Consider the following 24590-nt stretch of genomic DNA (forward strand, 5'->3'; position numbering starts at 1 on the left):
TTATTTCTTAGGATTATTTAAAAATACAAAATTTAATAAAATATTTTGTAATCTATAGCTTTCTCCAAATTGACTCCATCGTAGAAGCATTTATTACCTAAATTAATTTAGCCTTCCTTGGAAGTAATCCAATGTAGATTCGACTTAATTAGTTCCATTGAATTTTACGCTATAACGAACTGCGTAAACTGACTTATATGAAAAGTATTAGCCTAATGGAAATAATGCGATGACTGAACTCAACCCTAGCCAAAAAATGCCCTAAAATATATTTGTTCCATGATGATGAAAAATAATGTATCAAATTACAATGTCGATGACTCAGTAGTTTGTGACGCATATATCACCAATTTTAGAATTTGGATGTGATCTCGTGTTTGAGACTCAGTTATAATAAATTGATCGTTCATCTAAAAAAAATTATAATATCAAATAATTTTTTTAAAAATGTTGATTTTTTATGTAAATAATTGAACTAATTAAATGGATTGGACGTATAATTTTAGGCAAAAACTTGTGTGAACGGTCTCACGGATCGTATTTTGTGAGACATATATCTTATTTTGGTCATTCATGAAAATATATTATTTTTTATGTTAAAATTATTAATTTTTATTATTAATATCGATAAAGTTAATCCGTCAAACAAATAAAAATTATTGAAATTGATATGTTGCATAACCCTGCCCTAGATTTTTCCGAGTACCTGGTATTTCTAAAACCTGGAGTGCCCAAGTGCAATTTTTGAGAAAGCATACATTTATTTAAAATTGTTTAATTATTTGTTTTCCTCAGTCCAGAGTCGCATGTACTCAACAATGGAGACGAGTTCAGAAGCGGCAAAGCTCGAGCTTTTTCTTCAGTGGCTAAAGGTCCCCTGACATCTCTTCAAGCGTTAAATTTTTATATTCTTATATTTAATTTTGTGCATTTTATTCGTAATTATTATTAATTGAAGAAACATGTCACTTGGCATTTGAATTCAGGTGAATGGAGTGGAGCTACGGGGTTGTGATATCAAATATTGTGGCTCGGACAAAGGTTTTGGCGTTTTCTCATCTGATGTTGCTCCTGATGGTAATTTGGGTTTTAGCGAATTTTAATTAATTTGAATCCAATTCATTGTGGTGCACTTAACACTTGGTCAAGGACTGAGGCACGCAGAAAATCTCTTACATTCGAAAATTATAATTTCCGACTGGACAAAACGCACGAATGCATCATGGGATAAAATTATTGGCCATCCGGGGTGATAATTTTGAGTATTTACCTTTTTTCTTTGAGTTTCGAAGAATCATGGATAAAAAAGATTCAAATCTTGGAATCCATCATTACAACTGATTAAAAACATGAAAGATCCAATCTTTTGGGGAACTGGCAGTTTTCCAGTTTTCTGGAGTCGATTATTTGTACTTCGAGTGGAAATATTGAATGTTGTACTAATAATACCGAACTCTAAATGAAAACCAATCAGTGTAAAAGAGGAAGCATTGTTCCCTCTCACACGAAACATGTAGTTCATAAATCAAATGGCAGGCAGATGGTAATTATGATCTTGCATTGTCGATTTCGGCGTGAGCGTGTAATGAACAGATATCATAATGTTTGTAGTTGAATGCATAGAATTTGGTGAAATATATAAAATCATCTTTATGGATAAGATATATAGTGTGTTAAAAAAAATTCGGATCTAGTTGCTGAGTGTTCGGCATGCTAAGACAGAAGGCAATACCGGACTAATCTTTTCATGCTTATTTTTTCATTTCGTTGAAAGTCAAGATGAGGTACTTGTGTGATCTTTCTTGCCCTGAATTCAGGAATTTTGCTGGCGGTTCCACTTGATTTAGCAATTACTCCTATGAGGGTACTACAAGATCCTTTGCTTGGACCTGAATGCAGGGCAATGCTTGATGAAGGAGAGGTAGATGATCGATTGTTGATCATGCTGTTTCTAATGGTGGAGCGTTTACGAAAGAACTCTTATTGGAATCCGTACGTAGGAAATTTTGTTATTCTCTCCTTTCTTCTTCAAGAAGTTGAAAGCTGCTGAAAAAAGTCTTTTATGGCGTGTATTTAATTTGAATGGTGATATCGACTGTGATCCTTATTTTAGGTATCTTGATATGCTTCCTAATACATTTGGAAATCCGCTTTGGTTTTCTGAAGATGACCTTTTGGAGCTGAAGGGAACCACATTACATCGTGCTACTGAAATGCAGGTTTCATCTTATTCATGCAAGTCATGCAACTGTCTGGCTTTAATTACTCGGATTTTCAAGTATACTTTCCCACCATAATGATACTGAGAACATTCTCAAGTTCAAAAAATTACTTTTTAAACCTCTCTCCACATGGTCTGTTTTGTTTAAAAAAAAAAATCTTTTGATGTTCTATATTATATACGATTTGGGATAAGAGACTGAAGATAGTTTTGTATTGCAGAAGAAAAAATTAACGTCTCTATTTGAAGAAAAAGTGAAGAAATTGGTGGAGAAGCTGTTGGCTCATGATGGCAATTCAGGAAGGTGCATTAAAACTCTATAACTTATAAAAAGAATTACGAGGAAACACCATTTTAGCATATAAAATGGAATAACAAAGGATTATGATTCAAAATAGCTTGTTCTGTTAGCAAATTAGAGGTAAAACTCACTTACTAGTAAACCAAATAAGCATTTGTTGGATAACCCTTGGCACCTATGGAAAGTGAAGGAATACATCACCTTTGTAAATAAGAAACCTTAAGGGTCAGAAATATAAGCATAAATTCGACATTAAGTTAATGAATGTGAGAGAGAAACAAACCACATGAGCCCAAATACCAACTTGAATAACCCGTTTAAAATTATCTAAACACGAATCAAATGTTAGTGATCCTATGTCGATTTTAAAGAGGGTTAAAAAACCAATGGTGTTGATGAGGCGAATTTGTTAAGCTTCTTAACTGCGTGAGTTATTGAAGGACAAGGTGATCGTAATTGGAATGTGGGGAAAAAATCAATTGGATATTGGGGAAATGGAATTTTTTGCTATATGATGGTTCTTTAACCGTGGTGCTTGAATTATACTAGTGTGTTCTACAGTTTTGTACTAATGAAGTATTTATGTTTTTTCAAGTTGTGTAGTGTGTACTAAGCTGTTAGATTTGTCAAACATTGCTCACAAATTTCTATCTTTTTTGCAGTTTAGGCAGTGAAGTGATATTTGAAGACTTCCTTTGGTACTATTCCCTCAGCTTGCTTGTAACAACACGATCAAAATTCCTGTTATAGGCTACTGATATTGCACACTAGATGTCTTTGCAGGGCAAATTCTATATTTTGGGCTAGGGCATTAAATATTCCCTTTCCACGTTCATATGTGTTTCCAAGAGTTTCAGAAGAGCAAGAAAAAACAAGCGAAGAGCAAGAAAAAACAAGCAGCATGAGACCTGCTAAACCTTCTGATTATGTTTCTGTTGAAAAGTTGGTTCATATAGAAAGTGGAAAAAGTGAGGTTGCTCTTTCCAACTGTATACGATCTTTGTAAATTTTCTTCTCATTCATAATGAAAATATATCAGAGTTGGCCTTCTCGTAATTAAATCAGATTTCCAGGTAAATGACTCTGCTACCCAAGTTTCCGCAGTTGCTTCCACTTTAGAAGTTGAGAATATATGGGTTGAGGGTCTTGTCCCCGGCATTGATTTTTGCAATCATGGTAATATGAGTGCTTCAATGATTTTTCCATAATTCGCATACGGCTAATTGAGACACGTGTCTTTTAAATTTCATTCAATAAATTTCACATTTCTTCCACCTCTGACTACTTTTTTTTAGCTTTCTTAGCTATTTCTTGAAAATTTTATCATTTGTTTATATTAATTTTACTTTCATAATTGAATGTCATATTAAGTGTAAATTTCTTGTTCCTCCTCACTTTATACATCAAGGTGGTATAATTTGGAAATTTCTGATCTTGATTGCTGCTGTTCTTTCTTATTTCTGCGTGCTTGGCTCTGAAGACTTAAAAGCTGCAGCAACTTGGGAAGTTGATGGAACTGGATCAACAACCGGAATTCCTTTTTCCATGTACCTACTTTCAGGTAAGAATCAATGAAAACGAGGATTGATTTTTAGGCTAGTGGTGGTGTAATTTGCATCTTTTCTCAATCTAATAAAATTGGAAAAGTCCACTAAATCACTTCAAATTTGTTGTAAAGTCTTTTTTTTTACCAAATCGATGGATTATTTGAATTGCTATGTGCAAATTGCAAAATTCTGTCAATTATGATTTTATTATTCATTTTACAAATTATTAACGCAGATTGTCACGACTCACGACCAATTTTTATATCGTTGACATATGGAGCTTTTTTAATTGTGCTGCCTTTTTGTAATTTATTTCGACTGTTTTCTTCTCCTGATTTCTGTGTAGCTGATAAAATGACTGTTTTTCAGTTGGGAAAAATCATTTCCAAGTCGAGAATGAGATTTCTATCAGTTATGGTAGCAAGGGAAATGAGGTATATTACACTTCTGTGAAGAATTTTCACTAACTTTGTTTGTGGAGGTTTATTTGAATTGTTTTATGAGAACTGCATACAATCTACAACACTTGCTTGATTTCTTCTTCAAGTGGTGAATACAAATTTATTCTCTTTTTTATGGAAATTTAGTAAACAATGCATTCCAACAAGAAATGTTATCTAGTTAGGGAAAGACAGCGTAGTTACTTTTGAAAAACCAGATTTGCTATTCACTTCATGGAGGGAAATAACGACTTGAATTTAACTGTATTAATGTACATGATGTTCCTTTCTTTTCTCTTATAAGACTTGAATAGAGAGTTTTGCTGTATTTGTTCTCAATTGGACCTGTAATCTAACCAACTCTGTTAATTTGTGAGGTATCTTGTTCATCGGAGAGGCAATAATTTGTTTAGTATTTCTGATGCTTTCAAAAATGATCGAAAAGAAAATTTTCTTTTGTTCATAAAATCCTTATGCAGACCATGCTTACATGTGTCTAATTCTTTCTATTTAAACAACTTTTCTTTTTCTTATCACATTTTGTATTCAAGAATTTGTAGATTTCTTCTGTAGGAGGGTAGTAATATTGATAAAGGTGAAACAAAATCCAAGCATGCGATAGTTTGTTGTGAAATTACATATTTCAAGGTGAATCATCAGAAATACAGATGACGACTAGAGAAATCAGGAATTTTCTGTTTCTTTTTCAAAATTCCACGATCAATTAGAGTTTGATGCAGGAGTTGCTGTACTTGTATGGATTTGTTATGGAGGATAATCCAGATGACTATCTTATGGTAATTTATCTCCTGAATTTGTTCTTTAATTTTTTTCTGTTCTCTGCTCCATATAAAATATAAGTTTTTACCGATAGTAATTGTTATGAATGCTTGATAAAAACCTATATTTTCTATGATGCAGATTCATTATCCTCTGGAAGCTATCTCTGATGTTCCTTTTTCTGAGGCCAAAGGGCAGCTTCTTGAAGCACAGGTCAAGATAGTGTACCAGTTTTTTTCATCTCATATTGACAAGCTCAGCGCTGAACAAATTTTTATATGTATAAGAAAGTTGCTAACTATTAAAGATTTTAATTATAAAAGAATGAATTAAGCGCACAAATACCGAATTCTAGAAGTAATCAAATCGAATTGATGTTCTAAGATTTTACTTCGTTAAACGTAATAGGTTTCTCATTTTTCTTCTTTGTATAGAAATGCGAGTTGAGGTGCCTCTTACCTAGGAGTTTGCTAAACAGTGGTTTTTTCCCTGAAAGTTCATCTGGAGAAGCTAATAGCAAGGAGACAAATGGTCGAGGTTTCAATTATAGTTGGACTGGCGACCGCAGCATGCCCTCTTATGCCAGTAAACTTATTTTTCCTGAAGAGTTTTTGAGTGCCTTGAGGACAATAGGGATGAGAGAGAACGAGCTTTACGAGGCTTCATCATTACTTGAAGAAGTATGTTTTAAGTTTTGGCTGCATTATTTGTCTTGCTTTGGAAACTATTTGGATGTTAGCTTCAATGAAAAAAGTTGCATCGTTCCAGTAATTTCTCGTGTTAATCTGAATAACGTGCATGATGCACACATATACATGTAGTCGTGCGTGCAATAGTTTTATATCTATTGCCATGATTTTCATTCTCTCGCTGTGTTATGTTTATTTTTATACTTTCTGTTCTCTTATACGTTTGTTAAGCAAGGTTAAACTCACAATCAATTACTAGATCATCGAATAGTTCAACTAGAAGTTGATACCTTCTGCTTATATAATAACACTATCTGTGTTCTATCCATACAAAAAGAAAAGTACTTGGATTGTGAATGATTTTGGCTATATGCCTTCAGAAAAATGTGCCATTATATCTTCATGACTTAGGTTACATGGATTCGATCTTATTGACCTACCGAAATCTACATTTTTCCCAAAGCTTGTAGTTTCTAGAGAAGAGAAACAGCCATCTGAAATGGATGTTCGAGCAGCAATATGGGAAGCATGCGGGGATTCAAGGGCATTACAGTTACTTGTTGATCTTCTTAACGTGAAGTAGGTTTCTGCCTTTACTCTATTGACTAACCTGGTGCCAATTTAATATAGTTCAATATAGTTCGTGACAACTATTTTTTTAGGTATCAGGTTGAATGGGTATCATTCTAACTTACGAGCAATACAACTGAATCTCGTGAGTTGGTGCTGAGTTCTTTCATAAACTAAATGTTCTAGGGTCGATATCATTTCCTGTATTTTGTGAAACTTCAAAGCTCGGTTGCCACCTTAATTGTTCGGCACAGTTATGTAACATCTCTAAAGGCAATGCAAATTAGTAATTTTCATAAAACACATTACCTGACCACGATCCAATTAAGATGTACTGAGTTGAACGATGTTTCTGCAATATTCCTTGTACTTTTTTTCCCTCTTACTTCTGAAGTCTATACTCACTCCATCTATATCCATTACATGATTAGATTGGACTCAAATTTAGCTTAGCAAAACTTCTAAACTAAACTTTAAGCAGAACCCCATTAATCAAAGACTACTCATCCTCCCATAAAAACACCACAGCATGGTGCAAGTTTTTCACTATTATCATGGCATTTACTTATGTTTTTTGTATGTGAAGGATGCTCGAACTTGAAGAGGGTTCAGGTACGGAAGAAAACGACACCAAGTTGCTCAAGGAAGACAGCATACAAAAAATATCCGAAAGCCAGAAAAGGTATAATTAACAAATTGAAGTTGATAATACGCTTGTGTATTTAGCGCAAGTCCCTTAAACTCGTTCGTACGGCTGGCAAAGTTGATGACACCGTTTTGTTTTGGTTTTCTGTGGCTATTGTGGTACCAGTGGCCCTGTTGATTGCCATTCGATGAGCAGAAACAGATGGTGTAGCATCGTGTATAGACGAGGGCAGAAGCAACTGACTCGTAGATTTTTGAAAGAGGCGGAGCATGCATTGGAGTTGGCATTAAACGAAGGCAACTAGATTTCTGTGCATTGAATCAATTTTTGTTCCTTTGTATCGCTTAAAGATGGCAATTTGATAGGATCGAACGAGAGGTCGTCGTCTCTTTTTGTTCATTACTACATATTTTTATATTATTTTATTTAACGATGATATCCGACAGTAAATCTTATGAAAGAAAGATCGTACAACCTCAAAAATTGAATATTGTAGTGTAAGCCATAATATATGTTGTTGATATTCTTCAGAATATCTCAAGGATTAGCCTCAAGAAAAAAAATGATACTCTGAAAACATGTTCAATTTTCCAATCCAGCCACATTCCTAAGTGTCCACCCGATTGCACAAGCGGCGGCACCAGCAATCGCCCCGTTGAAAACAGTCGAGACCCAGTAATTCTGGCCAGCGATCTTCGCCTTTGCAATGCCTAAAAGAGCGAGGGCTACAGCCGAAAGAATGCAGGCTCCAATGAACTTAATGTTATGGTTGTCAGTGAATGGGATGAGGATTATGAATGATAAGATTGGAGCAGACCCGAATATCAGAAACGCCATGAATGTTACGAGGCCGTTCTTCCATGGTTTCTCTGTTTGGTCCGGCGGCAGCATCCCTTTCTCCGTCGCCATCTTTTCGCCCACGAGCATGTCTCTGTATTTGCCGAATATGTTGACAACCTTGACACACCAAGAGGGGATTGTTACTCCAAGAGGGGATTGTTACGTATATATGATCCATACCAAGTTCCTGATAGCGGTGGAGCAATTCTTGCTGCTGAAGCCTCCGGTGGTTTTCCACATCCCACTCTGTGAGGGACCTCTCGTTCGAGGCGAGATCTCTCTCAGTACTGGTCGACATATATATCTCCAAATCCCATCGATATCCGATCCCATCTGCCACCAGATTCGCAATTCCCAGAACCAATACATCAACTGCAATATTCGTTCAACAATTACATGGCAAACTCCAGATTCATCGAGAGGAATTGTCAAAAGGGTAAGCTGGAATTAAGCTTTAAGTACGTAAAATACTACCAGAAGATAGGCGGCCGGCGGAGATGGAAGAGATGAGAGAGAACGACGTAACAATGGCATCGAGCCCCGCGTACACAATACTGTTGGCAAACTCTCCTTTCCACGGCTCTTTTGGCCGCTCATTCCTCGTCTTACGATCACTCATTTTCCCTCCCAGAAATGGGGCGCTGCTTTCAGGATCAGCCATCGACTGTTCTCGAAAGTCTTCGGTGCTAAGAGTGTGCTTGTTAACTTTAATCTGCTTCTTTTGTCAGCGGACTGGAGATGGAATATAAAGATTTGTGTGGATTGATAGAGGAAAAAAAGCCATGCCAGCATGCAGGCCAAGTGTCGATACCCAAGTTGGCTGCACGTGGGTCAAAGATGTACTAATCTACACGTGTGAGGTTCCCATCTTTATTACGTACATGGCACATATATAGTAGCACTTAAATATGCCATGCTTTTCCATTTAACTTTTCGAAATATATTTTATTGAATTTTTTTCTGGAAAATATTGGAACGCTTTTTAACCATAAAATCTCCCAAAATAAACTTGGCAGTGTTAATGTTCAGTTGATTATCTTGTAGGTGTAAGATGAACATGATATTTTCTAGCTGTTCAAATTGATGTACTAAGTGATTGTTTAATTTATTCAATGTTCATGAGTTGGACTGTCTATCGATATTTTTTTCAGACACAGGCATAACTTTTCAAATACAGTTTACCGATTAACGTGGTTTGCAAGTTCCATCCTCATCGTATGTAGGTAAGCTAGACTTACTATCTTTCCTTTAGAAGTGTAAATACAGCAGATATATACTATCTGTCTTGAATTTTAAAATTTACAAAAATGAATGAACTAATTAAAACTCGATATACTTCTAAATTTAAAGGTGAAACCCTTGCATTATTAGATTTTCTTCGATATTTATACGAATTTTGTACATAAAAGATCTCTACTGACTCTACATACACCCGATATATCCAATAGAAACTTATAGAGCTACAGGTTTTCCATAGATGAAGTCATTTTGCCTGAAAATCATTCAAAACCTCACATAATAGCTCACTCCACACCTCTATTTGCAACTCCTTACACATCTCTTCTACCTCACAACCGAACTTCGTCCACCCCACTTCCCTCTCCATATCTCTAACAAAAGCATCTCTTTTGTCCTGCAATTCCCACTCAAACAACTCCTCACACTCTCCATTCTTCCAAGACTTTGCAACCTCCAGAATCTTGCCATTGAACCCTAAATCGTCCAACTTTCCGAACGTAGAAAGCTCGTGTTCGAAGAAATCTAGTATCAAATGATCATCATGGGCTTCGCCATCTGTTTTCCTTACTTGACTCAATAACCTCTTAGCTTTCTCTTCAACTTCATCCGCTACCCTTTCTCCTTCCAAGCTCCCACTTTTTCCAACCTCGTGTTCTTGAATTCTACGCATCAGCACATGTTTTCTCCCTGCAAATTTGTGATCATGTTTGAGTTCATGGAACTTGGTTTCAAATTGTTGTTATTTAACCCAAGAAAAATAATAGAGCTTAGCTTGAAGCATATATAGTACCTTCAGCAACGTTGTTGGAAACGCTAGTATGACAAGGACTAACAGGTCTTTCACTTTCAAGAAATAGAGAATCATGAAGCACTGAAGTTGGGCTTTGCTGATCAGACTCTTCAAATGGCCATTCTTCCTACACGCACAAATTAAATTAACAAATAGGGAAAATAATATAAAACTTCGATTTATGAAATCTCAGCTCGAAATTAGAAGTCAAACTAATTAAAATGTTACCATTTTCTCCTAAATATTCTTGCAAATAAAATTTAGTCAGCTAACGACCTTGAATATTCTTTGAAAGACTACCAACAAACATAAAGTTGTAAAAAATCAACCAACGGTGTGCATGATTAATATTCCAACCCTCCAAATTTTTGACTAAATAAAAATAAAATAAACATTACCTTGGGAATCTTCCTCAACATAGCATCACTAATATTATTGAAGTAGTCGTTATTTTCACTGCAGCAACATGGTAAATCGTCTGCTGTCAAGTCACTTTGACTCCAGCTAGAACTCGACCACGAACTAATGGTACTACTGCTACGACTAGCTGAGTCCACGGTGATCGAGGTCAAATTATCCAACGGCGTGGATTTTTCCACGTCCAAGTTCTTAAAGGAAGTCCATCGCAAAATGTCCTTGACCTTGACTTTTGGGGAATCTCCTGAAATATCGTTTTTACCCTTCCCTCCGGAGGCGAAAGATATAATCTTGACCAAGTTAACCACCTTATGCAAGGCGGAGATGGTATGCATGGCAGCAGATTTGGATCGGCTTAAGAGTTGTGCGTTTAACGGGTTATTTGACTTTCCAGAAACTTTTATTGGGTACCACCAATCAGAGCCAATTGGTGAGGATGAAGAAGAACAAGAATGGCTGTGATCATCTTTGAGAAAATCTTTCAGCATTAATGGCCTTTGATCCAAATCTTCTTGAAGGCTGGAAAAAATTGTGCGTGGATTATGCGATAGACCCATTGTTTTTCCAAGGAAAAAGTATATGTTTTCCAAGAAATACGTGGAGAAATATTTGTGGGATCTCGAGATTTATGAAATGCTGTAGTGTTACGTATATGTATATAAATAGTTGAAAAGAAACAACGAATGTGGAAGAAAATGACAAATTGCACGTAGAGGCATGGATGTCTCGAATAAATTAAAGATATGTAAGTTTTTTTTCAAAAAAAAAAAAGCAAAATGTAAAAGGATGCTTTTGTGTTGAAGGTTGTTAGGGAAGAACATTATTATTGTAAGATTATGCTGTCGGTGTGTTTAATTAGTGCAAGATTTAGGGGACATAACTATATTATTTCTCAAGCTAATCTATAGTTGACATATCAGCAAATTTTATGTCATATATTTGGGAAATTACAATTCTAAGATCTCAAATTCGAGATATTGTCTTNTATGTGATTTGGAGAGGGTGGATGTAATAAGGATTCAAATTTAATTCGTTATATTAGAGATCAGACGACATCATAATGATATGGCAACATCAGTCCCTGGGTGTCTTTGACTAGTCTAAATCATTTTGATTACGATATTTTGGTACAAATTCAATAGAGAAAACAAAAAAATACGGTGGATGGAATTAAGAATATGGCAGTGCTGTGGTGCAATGTACGAAATGAAATTTTATCACTATATACATTTTAAAATTGATTGGTACAAAAAAAACACACACACAGAGAGGGTAATATGAATATTTTATGTTTGTGTTTGTCTGGTTGATTTCCTACCAAATTGCATTAATGGCGCTCGTCGGTGACATGATGATGGCACGTGTGTGTACAATGAGCTGCTAGTTCGGTACATGGTGACAAAGGGGATCCAATGTTTCTTTTCTTATTATTTTTTCTTTTATATATATATATATATAATTTTGATATCTTGTTCATCAACTGATCTCACCGACCGTGTCTAAATCTATATATACAAAATCATGCATTTATTAAGTAAGTGTCACGTCAATGATGGACATGATTGATAGAAAACTCATCAAAATTTTGATAGTATATCCTCTTCTAGTCCTAGATGTATCGAAGAATTTGAGATTCTAATGAATCTGGATGGCAGTGTACAATTTCCAAACCAATGAACTCAAATAATTTTCCTATTTCATTTTTGGGGGAGCCCATTTTATATTGGCCCGTAAAACAAGTAAGCCCATATGCAATGGCGCTCGGACAGGCTTACTTTCTTTAATAGTATATATAATTATTTATAGAAATATATTTTTATTTGTTAAAAATTTAATTTTATTTATTTTTTCATATCTACGAGTACAGATAAATAAATAAGAATTACATGTGATGTGTGGGAGTTGAGGCATAAAAATGACAATACGCAATATTTAATTTATTAATAATAAATACACGAAATAATGTTGGGTAAAACTAAATACTTTATGATACGATAATCTGCACTAAAATGGTTGCGTAAACTCCGATGAATGTAGAATAAATAGTATAGATGTGATTTCGTAATTAATTTGAGACATTTTTATCTATCACCAAATTTGCTTATATAGGTAAATCACGTATTATAATTTAATTTTAATTTTCACTAGAAATAATTTTCATCCAATTTTCTCAATTATTAGTGGATGCAGTAGGTGACGTTCGATCAATATTTAAGAATTCGCTTCTTCTCATTAACATTTTCTCGGACGAACATGTCGTCGCATAAAGTATGTCAAGTACGGTTGTAAGCCACAAAGTTAGTCCGAGGGTTTACTTAGAAGAGAACATCAAAAAATAATGGTCGCATGTTTTATCGATAAGAGAAAAAAATAATTGTTGAGATATTGATAGTCATAAAAAAAAAATTTTGAATTTAAAAATTAAATATTATTAACCATCGACATTTATTAACATGAATTTGATTTGAACGCCTTTTATCAAAAATTCATCAAGATTCAACCTTTTATCAATCACAAGGAAGAAGCATGTCTGCGCTCGTCTTCTGTCCCTTCAACGCCTTCATTCGCTCACTTTAAAGCTTCACCTTCTCCACCTTTGCACGATTGCCGCACCGCCGCCGCCTCCACCTCCACCTCCACCTCCACTGCAAAAGTAACCCCACTAGCTTGCACTACCCTCGAAAGGAAAGCCAAAAGGAAGTTGCACTCAACTCCAAGGCCGCTTCCCCAGAAAATCCCTTGGCCTGGTGCCCGTGTTAAAACTTAAAGAATTTGTATTGCTTTTTTTTTTTTTTAAATTCCATTAATCTGGGTTTCCTTTTGGAAAATGTCGTCGTTATTGTTTTATAGCACTATATGTTGAATGCTTCGATAAACGAGGAGCTGGCCGCGCCGGCCAATGTGAAAGAAGGGGATATAGTGCTGGAAATCGGTTCAGGGACTGTTCCTTGACTAATGTACTTGTGAATGCTGGTGCAACTGTTCTTGCTATTGAAAAGGTTTGAATTTTGGGGTCTTTGACTCATAGTTACTCTATTTCTTCATTAAAACGCCACATTTACGCTGGAAACGTGCTTGATTGTCCGAAATATGATAATTTGGTAAGTTACTCAGTTCGCATTGGAGGTACTGATTTTGGCATGCATGTCTTTTGCGTTCATTTATTGGCTGAGTTTGCTGAACCTGCCTAGGGATATAATGGAATAGTGATTTTAGATTTCGAGAGGACTTTTATTGTATTGGTTGGACATTAGTCACATTACTACAGTGTTATAATTATAAAGATGGTTGTGTAATCTGTTTGGCCTTGATGGAGAAACGAAGAATTTTGAAGTTGGAAATGTGGAGTAGACAATGTGTGCTTTGGGACAAACCAATTTGGTTACCAATCAACATGTGATTAGCATCCATACATTGGAAGTTTAATGAATTGTAAACTCTATTTTGTTTTCTGGTTTTGGTTTTTGCCGTATGATTTCTTGATTTGTTGAGTTTTTAGGATCCACATATGGCGGTGCTGGTGAGGGAAACAACGATTTCTTTTAAGTTATTCGCTTAGGAAATGATTTCATCTTTATAATCACTTGGACTTCCACCTAAATGCACTACTCTCATGAACTCTCTCGAAATCACAAACTCAGTGGACCTAAACTAGTTGATGAGATACTGCCAACATATCCAGTTGTTAATAAAACCTCTTCTCGTGCTAGAAAAAGTTACTTTTAAACTCATGAAATGAAATAACATTTTCTCATGTTACTAGTACATAAACTCGGTAGCTGTAAAACTGATGTATTTAATTTGCAGGTTGTGGAGGAGGATTTTGTAAGATCTCATATACAGTCTGATATGTCCTTGTTATTGCCAAGTTAAAGTCCTTCGGATGCAGAATCATTTTTCGCCAAGGTAGGAAGTCTACCTGTTTACAGGAATTGCATGAATAACTGTCTGTTCCAGTGCATTAGGTGTGCATATTTATTGGGGATCAACAATTAACCCATGAACAATGATTGGAATGCTGTGTTTGCTTTGTTAAACTATTAATCACACTATTGTCACCAGTTATGACATCATCAAATGCTCAAACCCATAGTATCTATGGTATAATCTTTTCCTGTTAAGATTGGAATGTTAAGCGATTTATCTATCCAAATATTTACCGCGCGGGTGCCTGCCAATATACCATTTATTAGTACTGATGTGGTGAAAAAACCTCTTCCATTAATGGGTGACATTTTCTCAGAAGTTATTCTTTTGCTTCAGGTATTGAACATTGGTCAACAGATTATTTGAAACCATTTCACGCACAAATTATTGCTATCATATGCGCAGAAAACTGCTTGAAAGGTTAGCCACGTGGAGTTTAAAATAGATATGTGTTTATATTTCATTTTTTAAAATTTTCCTTTTTCAAGGTTGCTGCCATTTAACTTTCACCATTATTGTGTTGATTTTATATCTGTTTAGCAGCATATGTATATATAGGTCTGCGTGTTTATGTGCTTATTAACTTGTATGTATGATGTATGCCTGTTCGGAAAAGTTCTGCTCTTTGATTTGCAAAGTGATCGATTATATTTATTTTTTTCCAGAATTTTTCGGTATGAAGCGGCCTTGTGTTTGTTGGGTTCTTCAACCAATTCTCCAGACTATAAGCCAATTAATATCTTTGTCGACTTCTATTCAGGTGATTCAGGCACTCCCTTGAGAGAAAGTAATGACTCAGAGTTGTACTATTCCAGTGCCATCATCTTTGCTAAAGTAGTAACTACACTCTGAATCTTGATTTTTTAAGTAGAAAGACCATTATCTCACTTTTGGAAGTGACATACTAAGGAAAAAGTTGATGGATCTGTATTGTGTCAACGATCTAGATGCTTGCAGAATACTCCAAAAATATAAAAACAATCCCCTCATGCTATGAATTTTAACACTTGTATCCCTGACCTTGATTTATACCTCTTGACCCGAGGGCAGACCTATTTGTATTACAATATTTATTAATATAGCATGGATTAGAAGATTGGATCCCAATTGAGCACATAATAATCCATATTTTCTTGGTGCTCTTATTTTTGTTAATCAGATCTTATCTAACATTACATGTCATTTGTAGATCCATAATACATAGCAAAGGTCTCAAGAACATGTTTCTTCCCCAACCTAAAGTAAGTCTTTTTTCTTGAATAAATGCTGGGCCTACCAAAAATTTGTGTCTCCAGCTGTTCTCTACCTGTTTGAGAAATTCTTTTGTATTCATAGATCAATTTTACGAAAGCTTTCGGAGCAAAAACGCTGTTTTTTTAAGTAAAGTATGTTTGGATGGTTTTCCACGTGGGTATTTCTGTTAAAAATTATGTAATATTTTTTATACTACTTTATCCACTAAATAAAATTCACTAAAAAAACTGCTTATAAGTGCTTGCTTGTTCAGTTTGATTACAGAAGCCATGATTTAGAAAACATTTTATTAAGCTCAGTTTTTCAAGTGCTTTATTGAAAAGGAACGAATGTTAGCCTGTTAGGATATAGCAGTGAAAAACAGGTACTCTTTTACTTTAAGAAAAAGTTGATGCAAAGCCCAAGTCACATTTTCTTACTCAAGGAAAAGTGTACTTGCCATTGACAATTTTTGAAAAAGGGATCCTCTATGCACTTCAGTTTTTTTCCTAAATGCTTTATAAAAAAGACACTTTTGATTGAAAAACTACTGTATCCTAACACGTTCCCTAGTATTCAACAAAAATGACTCCGATAGATTAAGGCAGTAGTAATCAAGTTTCTTTGTAAGTGTATCCTTGGCTTTAGCTATGATAATCATGGCTTAAGTTTGGCTTAAGTTTCTTTGATGCAGCTGTTATTTCATTTAAAATAAAGCAAATGGTAGATTATCCTCGTGTGTACTCAATCAGAAGCTTCTTTTCAATGGTTATATCCTCTTAAAACCTGACTTTACATTATGTTTTCCCTGTCATTGCTACCCTGAAGATTTGTTGCTATTATTTCTATTTACTAGATGTTGCTTCCGCATCCTGAGGATCAAATTTTTGCATTTACATACTGTGTATATTAATGGTATTAGGTGAATTCTGCATTCAACGGTAAGGAAAAATGCTGAGAAAATCACTTCAGCACATATGCTCGCCTCCTGATATTGAAGTTGCTTTGTGTAATGCCAGTCTTCCAGCTGCTGTAAGTTTAAATTCTCTATTTGTAACATTTAAACTTCGACACCAGTTGTCTTTAGTACAAATCTATTATCAGCTGCATTAACTAAATATCGACATTTGTATAAATACGAAATGTAAGGAATGATTTGAAATGCATTTCTAATATATCATTACCCATTTTGATTTTTCTCGTCTCCACGGTCAAGACCAGAAGAGCTCACATTAGAAATTTCGTCAAGCTGCATAACCTTATAGTGAAGACATAAATGATACTGGCTTCATTTGGCAAGTTGTTTAAATCTGAAAATCTTTAGGCATAGGTGGATAATCAACCTGAGTGCGCCACAAGTGCTACATGATAATCGATTTCTGCATTTCTCGGCCTTTCATCTCATCGTCGACCATATCAAATATCTACAAATGAAACATTCTTTTGGTCTAGTTTTAACGCAAGGGATGGTGGGATGTGTTGGTTCTCTAGGCCTCCAACTGGGAAAATAGGAAATTTGGAACACGAGCGGATGAGTTGTGGTTCCTGTCGATTCGGTAGCTGATGTTTGGTGTAGAACTTTATTGTTTGGCTACACTACCGTGGTTACACTGTATAGACTTGCAAATATAGACTAGGAAATAATCAGTGAATGCCACGAAAGTGTTTCTGGGACATTTTGTACCAGTCTTATTATTTTGGTTATGGTGAAAGCAATAGCTGTAATAAAACCTCTGTCCATCGAACTTGCAAAACTCAAGTTGAGTGAAAAAGATTAGAAAATTAGTCCACTGATTTCCGTCGCTCAATCTATAAATAAATAATAACCAATATTATGTTTATATAATTATATTTGTGGCATTTGACATGGAAAGGCTTGGTCCAAATGTGAAATGAGTTCTGTCTGCCCATAAAAAAAAAGGTTTGGTCTGTTATTGTGCCCGTGGACCCGAGTTGGCATACAACTAAGCCAGATTGGCCCAATTTCACTTTACAAAAGCTATCGTTCTGGTTTTCCATAATTTGCTCAATAAATTTGTAAATAATGAAAGTTAAATGAGAGACATATAATTTTGCTACCATAGCCCTATTAAACGTTTGAATCTAATGAACGACTGACTAAAAATGTTTGATAAGACATTTTGAATAAAAAGAATATATTTCAGATTACATCTGTAATACGAAATATTATGATAAAATCAAAAGAACCAGTTCCATATACATGAATCGTCATTGGCCAAATTCATCCATCATCAAATTTGTTAAGTAATGTAATCAAAACTATGTGCACAAAAAGCCATATGTTCACATATGTAGCAGATCACAAGCTGCCCATCTAGAAGCTCCTGGATCTCTCTTATAGTTTGGTGTTGTAACAATATAACAAACTCTATATTCTTCTTTTCCTTTTTTATCCTTGGTGGTTGTAAATATAAATACACTTGTATTGACTCTTTGAATCAGAGAGATTGGAATACAATTCCACAGTGCCTTCTTCCTTTCACAAACCGTCGTATTTAATATTCTAACTTGGTATCAGAGCACTTATGGCGGAAGCCACCTCACCTGGAGAATCCGGCTCAGCCACAATGTCCAATCTCAGCCCTAACCTCATGATTCTAAATCCCTCCAACCAAATCAACACTATCAAACTCACCGATGAGAACTTAACTCTGGCAGCTTCAAGTATTAGCTGGAATTCGCGGCTTGGGTCTTGACATCTATATTGATCCTCAGTCAATCATCCCACCCAACACCATCCCTGGTGAAAATGATACTGATATTCCAAATCCTCTATACATTGCTTGGTCTAGGCAAGATCAACTTCTTTTTTCATTTCTCCTGGCCTCCATGACCGAAGGAATTCAAAGTCAGATGATTGGGTGTTCTTCGTCTGCTCAAATCTGGATCCGCGTTTCTACTTTATTTGCTACTCGCTCAAAAGCGAGAATGATGCAGTACCGACTTCAATTGCAGACGCTCAAGAAAGGTGGTCTTAGCATGAAGGATTATCTTGGTAAAATGAAAAGTTATGTTGATTCACTTGCTGCTTGTGGGCATTATATATCCGATGATGATCAGGTTCTCTATATTCTGGGTGGTGTTGGAATGGAGTATGACTCGGTTGTTGTTCATGTGACCTCTCGAGTTGAATCGATTTCGCCTTCGGAAGTTGGTTCTCTACTTCTATCACACGAAGGACGCATCGAATCATACACTGTGAATGTGGATGGCACTGTACCTACAGCCAACATTTCTACTTTTTCTTCAGTCAAAGGTTGTCCATCATCGCCATCTCCGAGCTCTTCCCCGCGTGGCAGAGGTCGTGGCCGATTTGCTCGGGGTGGTCGACGAAGCTGGTCAAACACCAACAATCGCCCTATTTGCCAGATTTGTGGGTATTCTGGCCACATTGCGGAAAAATGTTATTACCGCTTTGACAAGGAATTTGTTTCACATCCACGAACTCCAGGAAATCACCGCTCAAACAATTATCGCAACAAGCCTGAAGCACCTCCATCTGCTGCAGTAGCTGTGGCAAATTCAGAAAGTTTAAATGATGACTGGTGGTTCCCAGATTCCGGAGCTTCTCACCATGTTACTAATGATCTTGCCAACCTTGCTCTTGGGACTGAATATATCGGTGGAGGTAATGTTCTGATGGGGAATGGAACAGGTTTGCCAATCACTCATATTGGTTCTTCATATTTCTTATCTCATGATTCGAAATGCAAATTATCTCTAAATCACCTTCTTCGAGTCCCTCATATTTCTAAAAATCTGCTTAGTGTGAGCAAATTTGCTCAAGACAATAATGTCTATTTTGAATTTCATCCATCTTTTTGTGTTGTGAAGGACCTAGCGACGGAAAACACCCTCCTCAAAGGCACTTTACATGAAGGTCTGTATAAATTTTCCTTGGGCAAACCAGCTCCTTCATCTACACACTCTGCCACATGCTTGCATACTCAACTTTTCCCAGCTGTTTCTCTCTTCAATCAAGTGAATCAGTCTCACAACTTAACTGGAGTAGGATCTTCCATACTCAACCAATGGCATTATAGATTAGGCCATCCTATGATTTCCACTGTAAAGCACATTTTATCTGGTTGTAATATCTCTTTTTCAAAGAATGACAATATTAGTTTCTGCTCATCTTGTGAACTGGGCAAGAGTCATCGTCTTCCATTTTCTTCCTCCTTAACCTGTTATGACAAACCACTTCAATTAGTATATTCTGATATATGGGGCCCTGCCTACCAAGCTTCGACTAATGGCTTTAAATATTATATCAGTTTTGTGGATGCCTACAGCCGATACACCTGANTGGAGAGTATCGACCATTAACTCCTTTCTTTCAGAAATATGGGATTCATCATCGTCTCTCTTGCCCACACACTTCACAACAAAATGGTGTGGTAGAAAGAAAACATCGGCATATCGTTGACGTTGGTCTTTCTCTCCTTGCTCACGCTCACATGCCAATAAAATTTTGGGACGATGCTTTTTCCACTGCTGTTTTTCTCATTAATCGTCTCCCTAACTCTGCCATACAAGGTACTGCCCCCTTAAAAAGATTATCCAATCTTGATCCCAATTACTCTCTGCTTCGTGTCTTTGGGTGTTTATGCTTTCCCGATCTTCGGGTTTACAACACACATAAACTTGAGTTTAGATCTAAACCATGTGTTTTTCTTGGCTATAGCAACAAACACAAAGGATATAAATGCTTAAGTCAAGATGGTCGTATCTACATTTCTCGGCACGTAAAGTTTGATGAGTGTTCATTTCCTTTCTCCAATAATCACTTCGAAACTTCACCTCCTGCATCCCCAGAGTCTTCTAATTTTTTCCTCCCAATCCTTCCTGACTCTTCTTCAAACCAACCATCATCCCACTCACCCCACTCACCCCCTCCAACTCCTATACCTCCCATTCATACTTCGGACATTTCTTCCTCTTCTCAAGCTCATGATTTCGCTTCATCATCTTCTGTCCCTAACCCTTCCAATAATGAGCAGCCTGTTCCCCCTCCTACGAATGATCACTCCATGGTTACTCGGTCCAAAGCAGGTATCTACAAACCAAGGGTGTTTGCTTCTCAACTCACGACCACTCATGAACCAGCCACTGCTCATGATGCCCTAGCATATCCAGCCTGGTGTGATGCTATAAAGGCTGAATATAATGCTCTAATCTAGAATAAGACCTGGGTTTTAGTTCCAACACCAACCAATACCCCAATTATTGGATGTAAGTGGGTTTTTAAAATCAAAACACATCCAGATGGGACTGTGGCTCGGTACAAAGCTCGTCTTGTTGCGAAAGGGTATTCTCAAACTGCAGGGCTGGATTACACTGAGACATTCAGTCCAGTTATAAAGCCTACTACAATTCGAGTTGTTCTTACCATTGCTCTCTCTTATGGCTGGTCTATTCAACAACTTGACGTTAACAATGCATTCCTTAATGGTACTATTAATGAGCTTATTTTTATGCAGCAGCCTCCTGGCTTTGAACAACATTGCCCTGGCAAACAACTTGTGTGTCAACTACACAAGGCGATCTATGGACTCAAACAAGCACCTCGTGCTTGGTTTGATAAACTGAAAATGGTTCTCATACATCTCGGTTTCCTCCAATCCAAGGCTGATGCTTCACTATTTGTTAAACATGATAAGAAATTGATTATCTATATCTTGGTCTATGTCGATGACATAAATATCACAGGTAACAATGCTGATCAAGTCAAGGATCTTATCTACCAATTAAACTCAAAGTTCTCCTTGAAACATTTGGGCGATCTTTCATTCTTTCTGGGTATTGAAGTATCAAGGCCTTCTCCCACATGTTTATTTCTATCTCAAACCAAATACATACGTGATCTGCTGAAACGAACAAATATGGACAAAGCAAATCCATTACCCACTCCTATGGTTTCTGGGCTGAAGCTTTCTTCCAAAGATGCAGAATTTTTTGCTGATGCAACCTTGTATCGTAGCACCGTGGGTGCCCTCCAGTATCTCACCATAACAAGACCAGATATTGCATATAGTGTGAATAAAGCTTGTCAGTTCATGCAAAGCCCTTGTCTTTCACATTGGAAGGCTGTTAAGCGAATTCTTCGCTATCTCAATGGAACGTCAAACCATGGAATTCTTCTTACTGCTGCTTCTCGGCTTTCTCTGCATGGTTTTTGTAATGCAGATTGGGCCAATGATCCAGATGACAGACATTCCACCTCTGGATTCTGCTGGTTTTTAGGTAACTCACCTATCACTTGGTGTTCAAAGAAACAACCGGTTGTTTCTCGATCGAGTACTGAAGCAGAATATCGTAGTCTTGCTAATGCCACTTCAGAATTACTTTGGCTTCAGTCTTTGCTCACCGAACTTCATGTTAACAGTCGTGCTTCACCCATACTGTGGTGTGACAATATCAGTACAATCTCGTTGAGTGCCAATCCTGTCTTACATTCTAAATCCAAGCATTTCGAGTTAGATCTCTTCTTTGTTCGAGAGAAAGTTTTGGCTAAGCAACTCGATGTCCAATTTGTTCCCTCCTCTGATCAAATTGCAGATGTCTTCACCAAATCGTTATCTTCTCCCAACTTCCAGCGGTTTCAATCCAAGCTCAGCATTATGGAAAAATCGATGCTGACCTTGCGGGGGGATGTTAAGTAATGTAATCAAAACCATGTGCACAAGAAGCCATATGTTCACATATGTAGCAGATCACAAGCTGTCCATCTAGAAGCTCCTAGATCTCTCTTATAGTTTGCTGTTGTAACAATATAACAAACTCTATATTCTTCTTTTCCTTTTTTTATCCTTGGTGGTCGTAAATATAAATACACTTGTATTGACTCTTTGAAATCAGAGAGATTGGAATACAATTCTACAGTGCCTTCTTCCTTTCACAAACCATCGTATTTAATATTCTAACTAAATTTGTTGATGTATATTTATATTCAATAGAAAACGATACCAGCTAGTAATCAAAATTAAACCACAAACAGACTGTATAAAAAAGTTCAAGAAAAGGATGTCATACCCCATCCACGGCACAGCACCAACAGTTGTGAGCCATAAGGTTAATTGAGGCCAAAACAGTTTTAGAGTACACGCAACGGGTGAGGAAGTTGCGCGATGAAGCTGCCAGCTTCCTTGTCCGCTGGTTTTATCAGCCTCGATCCATTGGTTGAGGAAGAAGCATGCAGAAGCATCTGCGTGGGATGCTTCTACGCTGTGAAGTCCAAATTTTTTTTTATGTAATGAAATCAATGGTCAGATTAATCTGATTGTCTAAAAAATGAAAATAAAGAAAATGATTATTGCAGATCAACGATCAGATCAATATCATCTTTAAAAAAATAAAATCAAAGTAAAAAATCGAAAAAAAATTCTGAAATTTTTTAATCATGTGTTTTTTAATTGCTTATAAAATTTTAAATTATGTATCTTTTTTTTTTTAATTTGAAGTATTTTTTAAATATGTTTTAAAATTTAATTATGTATGATTATATTTTTTTTTATTATGTTTTCAGTTTTTTCAATATCAAATTATTAAATTTAAAAAAATTATATTTCAATTTCGTTTTTCTGTAACATGATCTCACCACGTAAAAATATTTTATAAGTTTAGAAGATGAAATTTTCTCTAAATGGCCTTAGCCCTTAGGTGGCGGGCTCTATCACTTAATAAATAAAGAAATGTTTTTTTAAAAATATTAGAAGAAATAGTACACGTGCCAGGATAGACCTGCACTCCCCTCGTAAATCTCAAAGCACTTTCAAATTTTAACCAATCTCAACGGTCGGATCATCAGTCCCAATACTTGATCGTGGCCGTCCGATATATCAATCTGCTCGACATTTATCGTCCCTTATCCGAACCCCCGGTACCCCACAACTCAACGTACACTCATCAGTTTACCAAATGCTGCATAAACAAATGCATTCTTGGGTTATAATGCCATTGAAATACAGCACATTCTAGAGAGATATGTGTTACCGGATACAGCTCTGACAATGTCTTCCACATGAGAAGAGAGAGAATGGGTTTTGATTTTGAATTTTTTTTGGGTTTTGAATCCGAGCGTTTGTTCGCTTTCTAGGGACTTTGTCTGCTTGTGTTAAAGCTTTCACTATTCTCGTTCGACTTGGTATTGGGTGGCCAGCCATTTTCAAATTTGGGTGAATGAATAACTGAATCAACTCTTGGCAGGAGCTTCTCAGTTCAAGATTCTTGTGTGATTCTATTTCCTTGGGTTTGGTTTACCCTTGTTCGACGAAAGAAAATATTTTTGCTCTAAAATTTCCAACTTTACTGTTTGGAAAGGTAAAATTTTCCGGGCATTTCCTTTCTTTTGCCATTTTATGATACCCCCGTGAGAGTGGTAGAGTGCGTGTCTCTGTGTATTTTTTTTTTTTTTTTGTTTCAAGGTTGAGTGATCATGGGATTTTGTGGGGATTTCAAAAGTTCGAATCTTGAAGGAAAATTCGTGCCTTTTCATGAAAATTGGAGACAATGTTATTGAAAAATGTTAAATTTCTGACCTGGAGTTTTCATCCGGATATCTTAAGATAAGTCTTGAAAAAACAACTGTCCCGAAAAAATATGTATAGGATTCTCTTTGAACACAGAAGGGAGACAAGTGAGGATCAAGTTATTAAGGTTCCTTTGTGTAAAGAAAAGGTTGTAGCCACTTGTTACTAATTTCTTTCTCTTAAAGATTGATCTTTAAATCGTCCTGTCATATTTATTCTTTCAGAAAACCTGTTTCAAGAGAGTGATAGATAAGGAAAGAAAGAGGGATGGGGGTGGATTGTGGGTGAAATATTTATGTTTCCCCAATTCTTGTTTTTATTTTTATTTGTTATCAAGATTAGTGCTGGATACTTATTGATCTATCATTTTATGGGTTGATTTCTTGACTGTGATTTTTGCT

At 36.1% G+C, this 24590-nt stretch overlaps 3 protein-coding genes and 1 long non-coding RNA gene across 9 annotated transcripts; 2 read left to right on the top strand and 2 right to left on the bottom strand.

Moving 5' to 3' along the window:
• Positions 1 to 743: 743 nt before the first annotated feature.
• On the top strand, positions 744 to 7632 carry LOC140970693 (ribosomal lysine N-methyltransferase set10-like). 5 transcript variants are annotated; one of them, XR_012174170.1, is made up of 16 exons: positions 744 to 872; positions 987 to 1077; positions 1818 to 1992; positions 2114 to 2219; positions 2443 to 2525; positions 3185 to 3220; positions 3306 to 3490; positions 3588 to 3698; positions 4003 to 4083; positions 4439 to 4503; positions 5250 to 5306; positions 5431 to 5502; positions 5724 to 5969; positions 6449 to 6557; positions 7135 to 7230; positions 7360 to 7503. XR_012174170.1 is itself a non-coding variant. In XM_073432547.1 (16 exons), the coding sequence occupies exons 1-16, from the start codon at positions 807 to 809 to the stop codon at positions 7496 to 7498; spliced, it is 1722 nt and encodes a 573-aa protein (XP_073288648.1). In that variant the 5' UTR covers positions 744 to 806; the 3' UTR covers positions 7499 to 7632. The 5 variants fall into 5 exon arrangements, 3 of the variants coding, with proteins under 3 accessions (XP_073288648.1, XP_073288647.1, XP_073288649.1); XR_012174171.1 differs by lacking the exon at positions 7360 to 7503 and adding an exon at positions 6641 to 6693; XM_073432547.1 differs by having other exon boundaries at positions 3306 to 3495; positions 3596 to 3698; positions 6442 to 6557; positions 7360 to 7632.
• A 117-nt stretch (positions 7633 to 7749) lies between these two features.
• Positions 7750 to 8863, bottom strand: LOC140970695 (uncharacterized). The gene is made up of 2 exons (XM_073432549.1): positions 8509 to 8863; positions 7750 to 8406 (listed from the first exon to the last, which is right to left on the bottom strand). Exons 1-2 carry the CDS (start codon positions 8693 to 8695, stop codon positions 7967 to 7969), a joined length of 627 nt encoding a protein of 208 aa, XP_073288650.1. The 5' UTR covers positions 8696 to 8863; the 3' UTR covers positions 7750 to 7966.
• A 463-nt stretch (positions 8864 to 9326) lies between these two features.
• LOC140960281 (uncharacterized) lies at positions 9327 to 11090 on the bottom strand. Its single transcript, XM_073418495.1, has 3 exons — positions 10462 to 11090; positions 10064 to 10190; positions 9327 to 9960 (listed from the first exon to the last, which is right to left on the bottom strand). The coding sequence occupies exons 1-3, from the start codon at positions 11035 to 11037 to the stop codon at positions 9518 to 9520; spliced, it is 1146 nt and encodes a 381-aa protein (XP_073274596.1). The 5' UTR covers positions 11038 to 11090; the 3' UTR covers positions 9327 to 9517.
• Positions 11091 to 12997: 1907 nt separating this feature from the next.
• Positions 12998 to 17370, top strand: LOC140970697 (uncharacterized). Of its 2 annotated transcripts, none has more exons than XR_012174172.1 (6): positions 12998 to 13479; positions 14288 to 14743; positions 15073 to 15167; positions 15597 to 15648; positions 16563 to 16672; positions 16857 to 17370. It is a non-coding gene; the product is annotated as an uncharacterized lncRNA (long non-coding RNA). The 2 variants fall into 2 exon arrangements; XR_012174173.1 differs by having other exon boundaries at positions 16965 to 17370.
• The last annotated feature ends 7220 nt before the right edge of the window (positions 17371 to 24590 follow it).

Source organism: Primulina huaijiensis, chromosome 2 (assembly GCF_012295235.1).
Source record: "Primulina huaijiensis isolate GDHJ02 chromosome 2, ASM1229523v2, whole genome shotgun sequence".
Classification (NCBI taxonomy): Eukaryota; Viridiplantae; Streptophyta; class Magnoliopsida; order Lamiales; family Gesneriaceae; genus Primulina; species Primulina huaijiensis.